At 40.8% G+C, this 17,806-nt stretch overlaps 2 protein-coding genes across 2 annotated transcripts in view; one reads left to right on the top strand and one right to left on the bottom strand.

The window, feature by feature from the left end:
- LOC308401086 (uncharacterized protein) overlaps window positions 1-17,599 on the top strand; it is a gene marked incomplete at its 3' end in the record, with an annotated part of 29,392 nt that extends 11,793 nt beyond the window's left edge. The window contains exons 6-7 of the mRNA XM_080889147.1: window positions 4,492-4,650; window positions 17,504-17,599. Coding sequence (XP_080745273.1) covers window positions 4,492-4,650; window positions 17,504-17,599 — 255 coding nt within the window. The remainder of the gene's footprint in view (window positions 1-4,491; window positions 4,651-17,503) is intronic.
- On the bottom strand, window positions 514-3,968 carry LOC308400995 (uncharacterized protein; the record flags this gene model as incomplete). The annotated part of the gene is made up of 2 exons (XM_080889062.1): window positions 3,554-3,968; window positions 514-3,461 (listed from the first exon to the last, which is right to left on the bottom strand). Exon 2 carries the CDS (start codon window positions 2,269-2,271, stop codon window positions 514-516), a length of 1,758 nt encoding a protein of 585 aa, XP_080745188.1. The 5' UTR covers window positions 2,272-3,461; window positions 3,554-3,968.
- Window positions 17,600-17,806: the final 207 nt, after the last annotated feature.

The following is a 17,806-nucleotide window of genomic DNA, read 5'->3' on the forward strand; positions in this document are numbered from 1 at the left end:
GGAGAACTGCTTGATACCCATTAAACAAAGGCTGAAAGGGTGAAAGCTTCTGGTAATTAGCATAGAGGGCATCAAGGGTGTTTGTGCCTATGAGTACCTGCTCATGGGCTGTAGAGCGGAGATGGGGGATAACCAAGGCCAGAGTGTGAACATCAATATCAGAGCCTACAAACTCTTTAGGAAAGGTGATGGTAAGCTCAACATATCCTAAGTAAGGGACAGACTGGCCATTGGCACCCTCCACTTCAAGCAACTCATTTAAGGGATGAATGGTCAGATCTGCAAGATGTTCTTCATAAAAAGACTGGGGTACAGTTGTGACTTGTGAACCCGTGTCCAAAAGACAGTTTGTGTCTCTTCCTGCAATAGTTACTTGAGCTGTGGTCTTAGTTCCTACAAGGCCATGTGGAAATTTTGATCCTTCCACTTTAACGTTTTTAATGGCAGGTTTCAGGATTTTGGGACTGACATTGCAAGACTCCACTCCCATATGTCCCTCTATGGGAGTAGGCTTCAGTTTAAATGTGCCTCACTTCGAGAAGCATTAGAGGCTTCCCAAGCAGCCTGTTTTTCTTTCAGCTGTCTTTTCTTAGCTGCTACAAGGGAAGGGTTTGGCGCTTTATCACAAACTGAGACGACATGACCATCCTCCCCACACTGGAAACAGTACCATGGACGTGGTCTACTGTTAGCTTTAAATGTGGAGGGATGCTGACTGGCCACTTTTGGTTTCACACCGTGGCTGTCAGGTGTGACGGACCTCGCTTTTTGCTGCTTAGGTTGTTTCGTCTTATGATTCTCAGATACAAGACTGTTAAGCTGAATGCTGAGGTCAGCAACTTGTTGCTTTAGCGTCTCAAGATCAGATTTGTCCACCAGATTATTGGTGGGGTGAGCGAGTTGCACGTGTGACGTGGCGTGCTGCTTTCTAGAGTTTTGGGCAGACTTAGCATGACTAAAATGCTGCCTCATGCGGCTCAGTTTTGCAGCCTGTTTATCTTCTTCTGTCCTAAGAAGAAGCAGCAGCTCTGCAAAGGAAGGTGGGTTTTCTTTTTTTTGTTCTAGCTGAAGATCGATTATTAGTGCATTCTCCCAACAACCTCGAATGAACTGCTTTAAGAGCTGTTGGTTAAAATCATGAGCGGACACACCACCACGTCTCATGGCTCTACTTAATGCAGTGTGCAGCCTCTGCAGGAAAACAGAAGCTCTCTCTCCATCATTTTGAAATGTGCTCATGAACCTAGCATGCAGCTCATCACCATCTTCGACTGTTCCGTAGGCAGAGTCAAGCAACTCAAGATAGGCAGAGGGTCTAGACTGTGGACTCAGATGTTTGATCATCTCGGAAGCAGGAGGAAGCAGACTGTCAAGTATACGATGTGTGCAGTGCAGATCAGACACAGAAGGATCTCTAATAAGGATTTCAACACTAGCTCGCCACGTATCATAATCTGCCTCATGGCTAGGACGTGGGCTCTTGCCCGAATAAGCCCTGAGTCTACCAGATGATGCGAACTGGGGTGAGCTCTCATTGCTGCGCACTACATGCTCAACAACTACTCGCTGAACAGCAGTTGGATTAACATCAATTATGGGGCTAGAAGCGGCCCCAGAAGAAGCTGGAAGAGTCTGTGAGGGGCTGAAATCAGTCAGGTTTTCACTGAAATTGGGAGAGGTAAGAGATTTACTTGCGTTATTTGGTGATGTCAAAACTGTGGAGTCTAGAGGTACACCTGATTGAGGGTCCTCAGAAAATGAAACGTCTCCCTTGCTGGTTAAGTCTTTCTGTGGAAGTGGGCTCTGTACAGTTGAGGATTCTGGACCAGTTTGAGATGACTGGGAAATAGCACTTCCTGCCGATGAAACCAGATTTTTAAGTTCTTCCTTTAACATCTCCTCTAATGAATTTCCACTCAGTTTGGCAATTTCACGGAGCTGTTCCATGTACATTTTAGTGGCTTTGTTTCTGGCATCAAGGGAGTAAACACTTCCTAAGGCCTTTAACTCATACACGATGCCTGCTTGGGTTGTACTTGGAAGCCGCAGAGGTAACAGTGGCTCCAATGTGTGCATGGCAGTCTCATGTGTAAACTCGATGATCATGTGCTTATGGTAATCTGACTCAGGATCGCCTAGACGAAAGTAACGGTTGATGGAACCATATTTTTGGAGGAAAGTGGACACTTCCTCATCAGTCTCTGATCCTGTGATCCCACTAACAACTACAGAATTGGGAATTCTGACGGATTCACTTAGCACAACATCCATTTTCTCTCTAGAAGTTATAGCTCAGATTAAGCACTTTTAAACACCACACACAAATTGTCTAGCACTTAAACACACACAACCATGCTCCTGGCTGGCTCGCCAAAGCTCTCACTGTAACACAGTAAGGGGAATTGTTGAAAAGAATATATCAATGGGCCAATAGGCTCGACTATAGGAGCACAGGGGTGTGTTCAAATGAGACACAGAGACAAGAATGTAACTCAAAAGAACCAGCCAACTTTAGTGACATAAACCATAAGGTTGACAAGCACAGGTTAAAGACACTTTACAATGGTAGAAAGGAAACTTACAAAAATTAAAAGAAAAGTAAAACACAAACTACTAAAGCAATGACTTGGCCAAGTGTTATTTTTGGTTTTCAATGTTCGGGTTTCAATGCTCGGGTTTCAATGCTCGGGTGCACCCTAGTAACCTGACTCCTTAACTCTTATAGAAACAGATTACACAAATCCAATGCACATTCAAATGAAAATTTCACACTCTTTTCACATGTGGAGAATGCTCTACACAACAGCTCATTATTTAAAGTCCCAAATAAAAAATGTCCAAGGGGTAAAGTCCAAAAAATTCCCAGGGTGTGAAAGAGAATAGGGATGAGAGAATGTCAGTCAGTGGTCTTATGTATAACCAGCTGTGCGTGAAAGTGTGAGTGATACAGTCCTACCACACCGCAAGGTGCAGCAGATCATCAAGTGGAAAAGAAGCGAATCTCAGTCTCTCTAAGTCCAGGTGGGAAGGCTCGCCATCTATTTCACCGGAGGAATCCACCTCAGGAACAATTCAGCATACAAAAAAAAACTGACCTGTCAACAGACAGGGTCAGAAGAGCAATTCAAATATTAATTATGCTGTTCTAGCTATAATTCACAACTTAGGATTTTGTTTAAATCACATTCAACATAAATTTGCAATAAAAATACTCAATTTTGCAAAAATAAAACATCTCTCTTACATAAACTATGCATTAAACCAAGTAAAGTCAGTGCATATGCATATATGTCACATATGCGGCAATTATTAATCAAACAATTGAGATTAATTCAGTTTCTCAACAATAAAATGTGAAACAGACGTGAACTAACTGAGACATACAACATGTGCTCACCGATCTCAGCGCATCACGGCCGAAGACAATGGCATAGTGTCTCTCGGTCGGAAAATGCAGGGCTCTAAATAACGTAACAGGACATGTTGTTTTCTCTTTAATAACCGTAATACGACATGAAGGAACAATAAACATAAGTTGCGCTTCAAGTGTTACCTTGCTTCTGGAAGCAGATTGAGATGAACTTCCAGGCAGTTGATAGCAACCAGAGCTAACAAAGGCTAACAGTTTAGCTCCACGCGGTACTTTTTAAAGTCACCAGAAAAATGCAGCATTTGCCTGCTTACTCACTGTGGCTACTTTTAACATGAAAGGTAGCTGATAACCAGTGAACTTATGTGCAACACAGTTGGTTGCAACTTATATCTAATACTTTTTTTCCAGCTCAAAAGCTTCAGTCTCTCTTTTCTCCTGCCAGCACGCGACTACCTCCACACATAGCAGCAAACACAGAGCACGTAGGTGGGACATACAGCGGCAGACTGCTCTCCCATTGGTCAAAACATACTGGGACCTGTGCATTTCGATTGGTTGGGCAGGCTGTCCATCTCTCCTCATATCAGTCCTTAAAGTGGTACCCTCATTTTATGTGGGTTACACTTAGCAGGCAACAGCCATGAAACTCACAGAACAGGATTGAGAAAGTCACTTACGTGTTATGAAAGTATACAAATTTGACCACAGGATGTTATTCTTACTTCATTCCTACATAACTATAAAATTAATGGAATTTTTTCAATGAATTTAAAATACAATTTATTGATTTATTTCTTTTCTGCAATGCATCCTGTAACAATTGAAACCATTATTTTGTCTTATCAACATTTGATTAGGTATTCTATAGACTTACTGTAAGATCTGCCGATCAGATTTTTCTTGTTTTTTTTTTGTTGTTTTTTTTAATACGTCAGTTATAATTTGTACCACCACTACCACTAAAGGAAAAAAAAAATCCAATCAAGGCCTGACCAATAGATCAACCGAGACTAAATGTTTTGAAATTAAGCTCTTTTAACCAAATTTGAAAACAATGTGATTTTTATATAATGTACCTTTAAAAGTTTTCTTCTATATTTTTTTTTGTTGCTTTGTAGATTTGTGCGGAATTCTCACGCATTACCACCAAGGATCTCATGGGGACCTTCTTGACTGCCCTCGACACTTACTCAATTCGGCTGATTAAGCTGTATCGAATTAGAGAAGCTGCTTTCCGCAATGACATGGATTCCCTGTTGCAGAAGTTTGATGAACAGGTAATATATAAAAATGTATTTGTGTCTGGTTTATGAGGAACCTGAAGTTCCCACTGTAACGAAAGATACTTTATTAAATATTTACTAAATTGATGTAAAAATTGTTAGTTTTCAAAAAGTGTGTCCTGAATGGGATTATAAGCTAACAAGCAGCGCTGTGTTTGGCAGATTGCAGGTCATGACAGACAGTTCAACTCTCATCCCACTCATGGCACTTTTTGTTATAAATGTTGTAATAAGTGTGCTACATTTGTTGCACATCAAAATTACTTAAAAAATAAATAAATAAAAAAAATCTGACAAAAACATGACCAATTATCTGTAATAACTCATTTCAACATCTTATTTCTTAAGGCTGTATTTTGAGCAACAACACTTAATGTGTTTTAACCTCTGGGGGGTCCTAGAAAAATGCATACACTATTGGTCTTAGAGCCACAAATCAACCACGCCATAAAAAGTGCTATAAAAAGATTATATATTAATATTTTTTTCCACTTTAAATTAGCCAGTCTGTTAAAACTACTTCTCCCTGAAATATTCATACAAAGTTTTAATTATAGTTTCGTTGTTTTAAGGGTTAGGGTTAGGGTTAGCACCAACATGTATTTCGATCCACTTTTTTTTTTTTTCGCAGGAGCATAAAAAGCCCCCCAGGCGGCCAGCTGCTGGCAAGCTCCCCACAAAGACTGAAGGTGGAACGATCACGATCCCTTTAACCGTAATTAATCTGCAGTGAAAAATAGCGTTTATAATGGGTTTCAATGGGGCACAAATCGACCACTAAGACCAATAGTGTAAGTTTGTCTGTAGCTTAGCCACTGAAGCTAATTTCCGGAAGTCATACTGGAATTTTAATAGTAAATGTGACCAAACTTTTTTTTGCAGACAGGAATTTTATTCATTTCAGTGCATACATTCAGATTCAAGCATTCACACTGCAGTTTCTTCAGAAAATGCACTTTCTAGAAATTGGAGTGTTGATACCATTACTATTAAAAGACAAGTGGTGGAAAAATTTGTTTGAAAGTTGTTTGCTGTATGGAAACCAGATAGAAGTTGTTCACATCCTGCCATCTGATGTTTTGAATCTGTTTGTTAGTGACTATCTATCAAGATAGGTTTGATATTCTGTCTGACAACACCACCTTTAAAATTGGATGAGTAACATTTGTTACAAAAATTTGACTTTTTTTGTGTTTTTGGAAGGACTTTATTTGTGGCTGAATGTTGTCAGTATGTTAAAAATGGCTGATCTCAAAAGTCAACATTGTCAGTGGTGCAGTTGTGTTTGAACACAAAGTTATTTGAAAATCAACTGTGTAAACATTCATTGGTACAACAGGGAGCACCTCATGAAAACTATGAAAGATACTTTTTCTAAACTTTAGGAAATTGATTGGCAAAAAAAAAAATGTTGTGTAAACTTTAGGAAATACGTTGCCGAAACTAAAACTAATACCTTGTGTAAACTTTAGGAAATACGTTGCCGAAACTAAAACTAATACCTTGTGTAAACTTTAGGAAATACGTTGCAAAAACAATAAAATATGAGTTGAGAAAAAGGACAATTATTAATTTTGTCAACACAAAAACATTAGCTAAAGCAACTTATCTCCTAAACTTGAAATTATAAGTTATCCATCAGAACCTAAAAACGTAAATGCAGTCGGTTGCCTTGAGTTTTTAAGTTTTAGCACCGTTTTTTTTTTTACAGTGTGGGGGCCCCAGTCAGAAACAATCTCAGCCAGAATGCCATGTAATTTAAAAACATGTTCAACTAAAAGATGGCAATCTCGGACGCCGTGGGCAATTTTTCCAAGGCATTGAAATTGGCGGCTTTGAAGAAATGGACTATGATCATGAGTATGACTATATCTTTCCTGAAAAAGCTGTGAGTCCTGTGACAAGATCTAAGGCAATGTGCGATCACGGGCGATGGATGTGGGATGGATAGTGGTTGTAACAGACCAGCCTGGGGTTGATTTTGGGCTTTATTTCTAGATCAGACGGTGCAAACTGCCAGGTAGTCTCTTGCATATCTCTCTAATGTCTCCCACCAAAAATACCTCTTGAGTAGGGTGGCAGTCTTCCCACATACATACTGCGCCAACACACATTTAAAGTTTAGTGATAGCCTGAGTCACTGCCTGAGTCACTGATCATTTGCAGTATTACAGAGTCTGGCAGTCTTTGCATGATGTCCACGTCACTGTAAGTTTCTAGCTGACTCTCAGGTGTGACAGGTGTGCCAGCAGGAAAGAATAATAATAACCTGCATCCTGAGGTTTGTCATGCAGGATTAAAGGAGCCAGGCTTTGTTCACACAGCTAGGATTGTATTTTACACTGACCCTGGGTCAGTATAAGTATCATACAGTTTAAACGAAGCACTGAAACTTGCACATATTTATTACAGATGCACTGAAGCTAATCGAGATATTTGCTGTCAGTCTGTGGCTGCGATTAAACACTTTACTGGAAACTTTATTAACTAGTAACTTCATCAGTCATGACAGAAGCTAATATTTCTGTGCTAACATCGTTTAACCAGTAACAGCTTTACTCCAATATAGGCTAACGTTTACACCGCGTAAATTTAAGCTAGCACCATAAAGACGGTAAAACACGTAATAATATCTACAAATGCATCTTAAAGCTGTTATATTAGCACTCTTTGTATTACTAACATAACCACATTAACATTACTGACACTCGCTGACGTTTAATGGTCATTCTATAAATGCTGTCCGTTTAAATGGTCTTACCTGTAAACACTGCTGTATCCACCGGATTCCAGCCAGAGTGGATTCTGGAGTCTTCCAAGCTCCTGTTAGTGATCCTCCATCTGGATGGATGAGAACAACCTTCTGAACAATCTAGCAGGAGATGGCCCATATCTATGGGACTGATTTGTGCTAATAACGCCCATTGTATGGACTGATAACAGCCGAAGCGGGTGAATAAAGTCACCCAGTAGCTAGCTGTGCCATTACCCAGCATACATCACTCCCTCCATAAATGCAATAAACCATACAAAAGTATCGTTCTACCTGTTTTTCAGGTAGTTGTTTACATTATATAATTTATTGTGTTCAGTATACGTCACTACAAAGTGATTTCGGAAATATATAAATATACGGACAACAGGCTCTTCCGCGGCAATCTCTTCAATCGGAGGACCCTTCACGTCAATTCCCGACGCGAGGGGGGTACCCTGCGCGTCCATAAGTGCAGCAGAGGGAGCCTGACCATGCGTCACACGTTTGACGAGTTGGGAGTGAGAACGTGTTGGTATAGTGCACTCTATGTAGTATTTTGTATTGTATTAATTGCAGACTGGGATTTTTAATCAATTTAAAGGTTTTTAAGCATACCTGAAGTTTTGGTCTAAGCTGACTGATAAATCTGCTTCCCACTTTGCAATAGGAAGGGATATTGATTCATCTAATTTAGAAAGTGTTCTGTATATTTTAGATAATAATTTGGGGGATTTAAGAGTAAGAAAATGTACCGCACTTGGTGGTGTTTGTAATTCAACTTGACTGAGGTTAAATTTCTTTTTTACTATGGATTTAATTTGTTGATATTCTAAAAATCTTTTCTTGTTGATCCCATATTGTGTAACTAGTCTATCAAATGGAATAAATTCTGTTCCCTCTAATATATGTTCTAAGTATTTAATTCCTTTACAACTCCAATCTGGAAAATTAATCATATTATTGTTTTGTAATATGTCAGGGTTATTCCAGATAGGTGTACGTTTGCATGGGATTAATGAAGACTCCGTTATTTTTAGAAACTCCCACCATGCTGTCAGAAAAAAGCTGATGTTGATGCTTTTAAAACATTCATGTCTTTTGATGTTTGAGCTGATAAATGGTAGGTCTGAAATCTTTGCATAGTGCCTGTTCAACATCTAGCCAGGGCTCATCTAAGAAGGTATGTTTTAGCCATTCTGAGATGAACTGAAGCCTGTTGGCTAAGAAGAATTGGTGAAAATTAGGCAGATCTAATCCTCCTCTATCCTTGGTTCTTTGTAGCATTTTTAAACTGATACGCGGGGGTTTATCTTTCCAAAGGAATTTAGAAATATATGAATCCAGAGATCTGAACCAATCTTGTGATGGTTTGTTAGGGATCATTAAAAATAAGTAATTTATTTTTGGCAAGATCATGTTACGGATTCAAATATTGGGGATGGACACAAGAGGAAAAACCAAAATAACAACACTGGTCCGGCCAGGTTGAGTCAAACGATGATTTTAATGATCACACGCGTGGGAGATGGACACCGTACGCAGACAGCATCAGATCTCAAAATGGTGGAGCATTGATCAAACTCTTATAAGCCTCTAGTGGCCCCCACCTAATCATAAAAGCCTAAACATTCACATTCTTTCTCTCACACAGCGCCTAAGCTACGACCTTGGCTCCCTGTTTATCTGCTCCTGCTGAGATGGGGCAGAAAACCTCTCCAGTATGTTCTGTTCTCTTCTAATCAGACAAATAAGGCGATGACTTTCTGCGAACAGTATTTCTTATAACTCAGCAGTATAATGCATCATAAAACAATATCATTCATTCACAATAAATCAGCAGTCTAATGTAATGCAAATCAGTCTAACAAATGTAATAGTTATCACCTTCTTCTAATTCAGGAGAATAATGCAAACTAAAACTACATAATAATTCACAATCATTAATTAGGGGTCTAACATGGCATAAAAAAATATTGTAATCCTACAATCATCATTTTTATAGTGGCGACCCTTCGCATGAGTGATATGGGTAGAGATTTCCATCTAGTCAGATCGCCTTCTACTTTCTTTAGAAGTGGGATGTGCTTTAATTTAGTTAAGTCTAAAAGCTTAGGCGAAACATTAATACCTAAATATTTAATATTTCTAGATTGTAGTGGGGCAGAAGAAGACTTATGGAAGGAGCAGTTAATGGGAAGAACTGTAGATTTTGGCCAGTTAATTGAATAATCTGAAACTCTTGAAAACCAGTTTATTAGAGTAATTACCTCAGAGAGGTTGGTTTGTGAGTTTTGCAGAAAAAGCAACACATCATCTGCATAGAGACTGATTTTATGTTCTATGTTCTTACATTTTATGCCCTTAATTGTTGTAGCCTGTCTACGAGACTACTGTTGGGCGACTGTGTTTCCCTTTTTGCACCCGCGAAGGAAAACATGTGAACATGTGCTAGGGTCTCTCTCTCTCGCTTACAAACACAAATGATTGTCGATAGAGAGAGAGGCAAGCTCCTAGAAGCAAGCTGTCCCATCCTGGGCAGCAAGCTGATCCTTCTGTTAGAAGATTTTCTACATTATACATTATAACCAAATCTCTATAATACAATATAATCAAGTAGGCCTTATATTCTAACCAAGTATGCCTTATATTTTGTGTGTTCATATATTTACACATAACCAAGCCTATTGTTAAAGGAAAACTGATGCATTCCTTACCTAAGTGTCTGAGATGTTTGACAGCATGATATAATGATGCATTCTTTTCCTATAGTGTCTGTGATGTCAGATAAAGCATGATATACTTCTGTATTTTTATCCCAGTGTGTGAAAGATCAGATAAGCTGATTTAATGTTTAACCTCTTCCCTGACTGTTAAAAAGAGGAAGTACTATGTAACCCATTTTTGCCTGATAAATAAAGCAAGCAAGCCTGCGCTCAGTGTGTGTGTCTTCTCAGAGGCATTCACCCGTGCGCACGTTTTCTAATTACACTCTGAGTCGGTCTGCAGTTGTCTCATTTCTCTTACTTGTGTTTTGAACAAATGTCTACCCCTGACATTTAATTGGTCCTTCGTAGCCGGAGAACTGACTGTTATTTTTAACGTCTAGTTTTCCACAGACGGTCTTCATCGGATCCTGACGTCGTGACGCCTGCGCTGGAAAAGAGTCTGTGCACAGCAAAAGAAAATCCGGGAGCGTGAATTCGATCTCTGGTCAGCGTCTTATACAGGCCTTCACGGCTCCAGGACCCGATGAGCACCGGATCCAAAAACGCAGCGCCACAGTAAGGTGAATATGAAACACTGCATTCCATCAAGCGTTAAAATACGTTGATATTGAGATTTTCCTTTAAAATAGTGTAAACCTGGTTAGCGCCGACAGATCTCAGTCCAGAAGGGACTTAGGAGACAACAGGCAAGAGCGATATTCTAGAAATCGCTATTAAAAGTTCCGGTTGCTCTGGGTAGCAGCTGTAACGGAACGAGTTCCGGTCGCTCTGGGAGTGGCTGCAACGGAACAGGTTGAAGGTGTTACATGAAATAGGCCTACGGAAAATCTCAATAAAAATTATAAAAACGCGCTTTGTTTGTGTTGAAATAGAGGAGTGAGTTGTTTTTACGACCCAATAAGCGGTCGAACCACTTCTCAAACTGTTTTCCTGTGTACACTCACGTATTGGTTAAAGTGGAAAAAGGGTTGTGCTTCATCACGTAAAATCAATAACCGCTCTCTCGGATAGCGGGAGAGTAGAAGGCTGTTATTGAAAACCCATTCCCACTTTTTCATGCCAAAGAAGGTGTCACAGTTCTGACGTAATTAGTTCAAAATGGGTAATTCTAAAACTAAAGTAAAATTAACAGCAGATGAAGAAAAGCTTGAAAAAAACTGTCAAAATGCAGGAAGAGTCAGTGCAAATAGGTGGAGAAATCCACATAAAATTTATTGTCCAGCCTGGCAAGGCAAATGCAACCAAGAGTCAATAACTGCTTTAAAAGCTGCTTTGCAAAAATAACTATTTGAGGAAAAAAGTCAAAAGAAAAAAGCAAAACGTGTAGCAGAATGGCGACTTTTCAAAGCATGGGAGGCAGAAAATGATAAACGCAGTGCTAAACGTGCCCAAAAACAAGAAAATAAAGATAAACAGAAAGCTGCAGGAGAGGAAAAAAAAACCCCTCCTTATGCTCCTCAGCCCACACACACTGCAGCAGCAGCAGCTGCACAAAACCCTACGACAGCACTTCCTGTAATCTCTCCTCACAACCCTTTTGCTCCAGATCCCTATGCAGAGGCAAAACATCACCTTAATCTTATGACTAAACATAATCACTACAAAAAAGAAGGAACTGTAGGTCAGTTTCCAATGGTTGCCTTATCAAATCCTAGGTATGGGCAACCCAGTGGGCCCGTAGACGCCCAAGGAATCATACCAATAGATGGAGAACCTCTGATATACGCATTCCGACCCTGGTCCCATAAGGACAGAGAGAATGTGCTAAAAGATGTCCCACCCCTTAATGAAGGTTTTCAACAGTGGCGAAATGCAGTAGAGTTAATTCGTCGCGGTTGGGGTTTGAATGGTCATGAGATGCAGCAGGTTCTTCAAGATTTATTAGGTTTACGTTTTCCTAGAATCAGAGGAGCCTACACAGGAAACGACCAAAACGGTGATGTGCTAGGACCAGACACTCCTCTGTTAGATCAACAATTAAATGACTTGTACGGCAGAATAGAAGTCAATTTAGCCCCAAGGCCAGATTATGGAAAAATAGGAGAGTGCAAACAAAAAGAAGGAGAGACAGCATCAGACTATCTGGATCGCTTGCGTCCTGTTTTCGGGCAAAATTCAGGACTGAACCATGATCCTAATCCACAGTCTGCTTTCCAACAACAATTAAAAAATGCCTTCCTGAGTGGCCTAATGCCCAAAATAAAAACACATGTAGACAAACATTGGGTGACACAAAACACAGGCACTTTGCCTGACGCCCTGCAATATGCTGAGCATGCAGTTAAAGTGTATAAACAGAAAGAAAAAACAGAAGGAGTTTTCATGATTGACCCAGAGACAGGCTTTATAGCTTTCTCAGGACAACAAAAACACACAGCAGGTTTTAAGCCACGTAAGGGAAAGCAGAAAGTAGGACAAAGAAGAGACAAAAGAGATATACAATGTTATAACTGTGGTAAATACGGGCATTTTGCTCGAGACTGTAGAAGTGTAAGCCAGGAACAAGAAAGTGATGATGACAGGCGCAGACGCCGTGATGAATGACTAGCACGAGAGGAAGGAAGTGAAACAAGTGAAGGGGAAGTTTACAATATTGAACAACTACTGCTAGGATCAGAAGCAAAGCCAACAGTTATAGTACACGTGAATGGTGTCCCAGTAAAATTCCTTTGTGACACAGGAGCGTGTAGATCTGTCTTAACAGTAGAAGTCCCAAATGTAACTTTTTCAAAAGACACTTTAATTGTGAAATCAGCCTCAGGACATGTGACATTGCAACAGCTAACCGTTCCCCTCTTTATGTCACATAGAGAAAGTGGCCGTGGCTGCAAAAATCAGTGCATCTATGACCCATCTTGTCCACTAAATTTGTTAGGAAGAGATGCTTTAACAAAATTAAAAATAGGAGTTATTCCTGAAGAAAGTGGCATGCAAGCCAGACTCCTACTCTCTGAAAGTCAGAGCCAAACTGAAGACATTTTTGTTTGTGAAGGTTTAGGTGAGCCAAATTATTACTGGACCTTAGATTTACCAAAACTTGAACCTCTCGAGGCCAAAGCTAATGTGTACTTACCTGAGCACTCACACAGGCAGGACCCAGCAGAATACCACAACACCCTGTGGTATAAACATGTCCCAGGCCCAGACAAAATCTATGATCAGCAAGTGCACAGACTAGGACAACAAAAACTAGTCCTACAACATCTGTATGTAACACAGAGTGGCAATGCAGTATGCTCAGTGTTACAGACAGATGCAGTGCAACGCATAAATAAAATGTTGAACCCTCATGTATCTGTTGCACGCAACGACCAAACGCCTTGGTCTGAGTTAGGCACAGTGCTGAGAAATGTAGAAATGGACAGATATGACAAAACAGAGTGTGAGGGCTGGCAAAAAGGCCGTAGAACAGGGTGCATGAGACTCACGCTGTGTTGGCCGGTGACAGCCACACCGGCTACACATTTAGCCACAACAGAGCAAGATGAATGACAAGTGTTAACAGTTGAAACACATCCTGAACTAGAAAAGCTACCACAAACATTATGGTCTCAAGGACCCACAGATGTAGGCCTAATAAAAGAAGCAGATCCAGTAGTGGTGAAAACTACAACCACATATAGGCCTGTAAAACCACAATATCCCTTGAGTGCAGAGGCGAGAGAAGGAATTGGACCAGTCATAGCAGATATGCAAAAAGCAGGTATTCTCGTGAAAACTAATGAAGCCACGTGTAATACACCAATTTTTCCAGTAAAAAAAGCTAATACAGGAAAATATCGCCTAGTTCATGATCTAAGAGCAATAAACGAGGTAACAGAGCAAATACCTCCAGTGGTTGCAAACCCACACACAATTTTAAATCAAGTAACACCGAAAGAACAGTGGTTCTCTGTAATAGACTTGTCCAATGCTTTCTTCTCTGTGCCTCTACACCCTGACTCACAGAAGCTATTCGGATTCACCTTTAACAATCAAAAGTATACTTATACAAGGTTGCCTCAAGGATTCCAGAATAGCCCCACTCTTTATGCAGAGGCCTTGAGAAAATCAATGTCATCTTGCTCCCTCCCTGCTCCAGGGCAATTCCTGCTGTATGTAGATGATATATTGATTACAGGCCATACACAGGATGAGTGCAAAGCAAACACACTGATAGTTTTGCAACATCTCGCAGAGCAAGGCCATAAAGTATCACAGCATAAATTGCAGTTGTGGAGCCAGGAGGTGACATACCTTGGCCACAAACTAACAGGACAAGGCAGACAGCTGTTAGACAGCAGAAAAGTAGCTGTACAAAATGCTCCAAAGCCAATTACTAAACAACAAATGATGAGTTATTTAGGTCTGTGCAATTTCTGTAGATGCTGGATTCCAGAGTATGCACTGCTGGCCCAGCCACTACAGAACCTCATTTATGGTAAAGACCTAGCATTAAAAGACAAAATACAATGGACCCCAGAAGCAGAAAAAGCTTTTGTTGATTTAAAAATAGCATTGCAGACATGTACCGTCTTAGCATTACCAGACTATGAAAAACCGTTCATTCTCCATGTTGATGGTGCAGGAGGGTACATGAAAGCAGTGTTAACTCAAGCTTTTGGAGAAAAACAACGCCCATTAGCTTTCTACTCATGCAAACTTGACTCTGTAGCTGCTGGATTACCTACCTGTGTACAGGCATGCGCAGCAGCAGCAGAGGCAGTTAAAAAATGTGCAGACATTGTTTTGGGACATAAGTTGATCATCAAAGTCCCACATGCCGTGACCTCTATTTTGCTCCAAGCAAATCTCTCTTTCCTCACACATGCCAGACAACTTTCTTATGTGGGGATTTTACTTTCGCAATCACACATCACAATAGAGAAGTGTGGCCAGCTAAACCCAAGCACACTTTTGCCGACCCCTCTGGATGGAGAACAACATTGTTGTATTAAAAAATTAGAGGAAGACACAAAGCCTCGCAATGATATACATAGTTCCCCCCAGAGCAGTTTCAGTAATGTTTTTGTGGATGGCTCAGCGTCAAAAGATATTTACGGTAGAAATTGTGTGGGTTACGCGGTCACAACTGTTGATGCAGTGGTAGAAGCAAAAGCTCTCAGTTCCTCAAACTCTGCTCAAAGCGCAGAATTGACCGCAGTCATCAGAGCATGTACACTGTACGAAGGTCAAAGTGTCAATATACACACAGACAGCCAATATGTCTATTCAGCAGTTCATCATTTCGCAAAAATATGGCATAATAGAGGAATGACAACGTCCTCAGGCAACCCAGTTCAACATGCAAACCTTCTAAAAAAGCTATTAGAAGTAATAACGTTGCCAAAAGAATTAGCACTATGCAAATGTGCAGCTCATCAAAAGGATGACACAGAAATAACAAGAGGAAATAACTTTGCTGACAAAGCAGCCAAAGCAGCTGCAGAAAAACACATTGATGTTTTAACAACAGAAACCATAGATTTAATACCATTAGAAATACTAGCAGATGCACAGAAAACAGCATCGCTGAGTGAACAAAAATCTTGGTTGAAAGATGGAGCAGAATTAAAAGACAATCTCATGATGTGTAATGGCAAACCAATCCTTCCAAAAAATTTGCATAAAACTGCTGCATTAGTGACACACGGCAGAACGCATGTGTCATCCGGAGGGATGGTTTCTATACTCAATAAACAGTTCTATACAAAAATTTTTGAAAGTTCAGCAAAAGAGTTTATTAGAACATGTATGATTTGCCAAAAACACAATGCTCAAGGCAATTTAAGACCAAAACGAGGCCGGTTCCCTACACCGCCACACCCATTCCATACTATCCACATGGATTTTATAGAACTAAATGAATCTCAATCCTCCAAGTATGCACTTGTGATAATAGATGTATTTTCCAAGTGGCCAGAAATATACCCAGTGAAAAAAGCAGATGCAATCTCAGTAGCAAAATGTTTGTGCAACCATTTCATTCCAACATATGGCATTCCGTCTCTGATAAGATCAGACAATGGCACACATTTTGTAAATGAAGTAATAAGTAAAGTTTCTGAAGCTTTAGGCTTCAGCATAAAACATCATTGTTCTTATCATCCACAAAGTGCAGGATTAGTCGAGAGAACTAACGGCACAATTAAACAAAGATTGAGGAAATGTATGGAAGAAACTAAAAAACCATGGCCTGAATGTCTAAGCTTAGTTAAGTTATGGATGAGAATAACTCAAGGAGCAGGTGGTCTAACGCCATTTGAAATCATACATGGCAGACCCTTCCCTCTCCCCATAACTAGTGAGCCAATTAATAAATCTATTGCAGAAACAACAATGGCAGAATGGATGACAAAACTGTTTGAGAATAAAGAAGTGATTTTAAACAATCAACTGCCGAGTGATCTATCTCCAGTCTCTTGCAGGTTGAACCCCGGTGATTGGATTCTGATTAAAGTCCTCCAACGGAAAAATTGGAGTTCTCCACGGTGGGAGGGTCCCCATCAGGTGCTGCTTACTACACCGACAGCTTGCAAAATCGCTGAAAGACCTTCGTGGATCCATCAAAGTCACGTGAAGAAAGTGTTTGCACCACAATAAGACGCCGGTTCCCCCGACTCTCAAGTGATCCCCTGGTGAAGGAAAGGGCTGATTGGGTATACCCCGCCCTTTACCTTCTCGCCAGTGGTCTCCTCACTTGGAGCCCGGGTGTGCCTGGTCGCCCTGAAGAACAAACACATAATAAAGAGTGACCCATCCCACCAAAGAGAGGAACCAATGACAACACCGGGGACGCCTGGAATGCAGAGAGCCAGCATGATGAATCTAGAAGAAGAAGAGCCACCAGCCCCAGCCCCAAAGCTGTTATGCTTAAGTGCTTGTCACTTTCAACGGAAACGGTTCATGTGCCGCCTGATCTGTCTGGTGGCCGGTGTCATCTTAGGGGTGATGCTCTTCTGGCTGATACCTGGAAGAGCCCACAGAATAACACCAACTATTCCCCGTCTCAAGAGGTGGACCCATGACAACTCCCATCTAACTGAGATGACCCAAGATCACATTCACCCTTGGATGAACAATGCCTGGTACCGATACCTATACAACACCATAGAAGAAAAAGAATGTTATGTCTGTTCTCACATGCCTTCAACTTCAGTCTACCCCACCATATATGGTCGCATAATGGACAGTCACTGGCAAAGTGAATGTGCAGCAAGTTTTGCCAGCATTGGAAGACAACACTTTGCAATCGGCATGAAAGCTTCACTCCCAGGTGCAAAAGGCCTGAAGAAGGATGGAACCTGTGACGACAAATTCTGGGTAGATATGACAGTAAAAAACAGAAATGCTTCTGTCCCTTTCCCTGTTTTTATGACCCATACAGAGAAGTGGCATCCTCTGTGCTTCTACCAAGCGCCAGGGCAAGGACGCCACCCCCTGGGCCATACCAGCAACTGCAACGCAACCTATGGAGGAGTAGGGTATGGGACAGTCAACCTAAATCAACAGGTAAATGGCACCTATTGGGTACAAGGTATGGCATGGCTGTGCGGACAGCGTGCGTACTTTATGCTGCCACCCAACTGGTCAGGATGCTGTGCACCTATCTTCATTTCAGATCACACTTTTAAGATAACAGTGCACAACAAGACCAGAGTTAGGCGTGATGTAGAAATCAAGCCTCATG

The sequence above is a fragment of the Rhamphochromis sp. 'chilingali' genome, assembly GCF_963969265.1.
Source record: "Rhamphochromis sp. 'chilingali' genome assembly, chromosome: 8".
NCBI lineage: Eukaryota > Metazoa > Chordata > Actinopteri > Cichliformes > Cichlidae > Rhamphochromis > Rhamphochromis sp. 'chilingali'.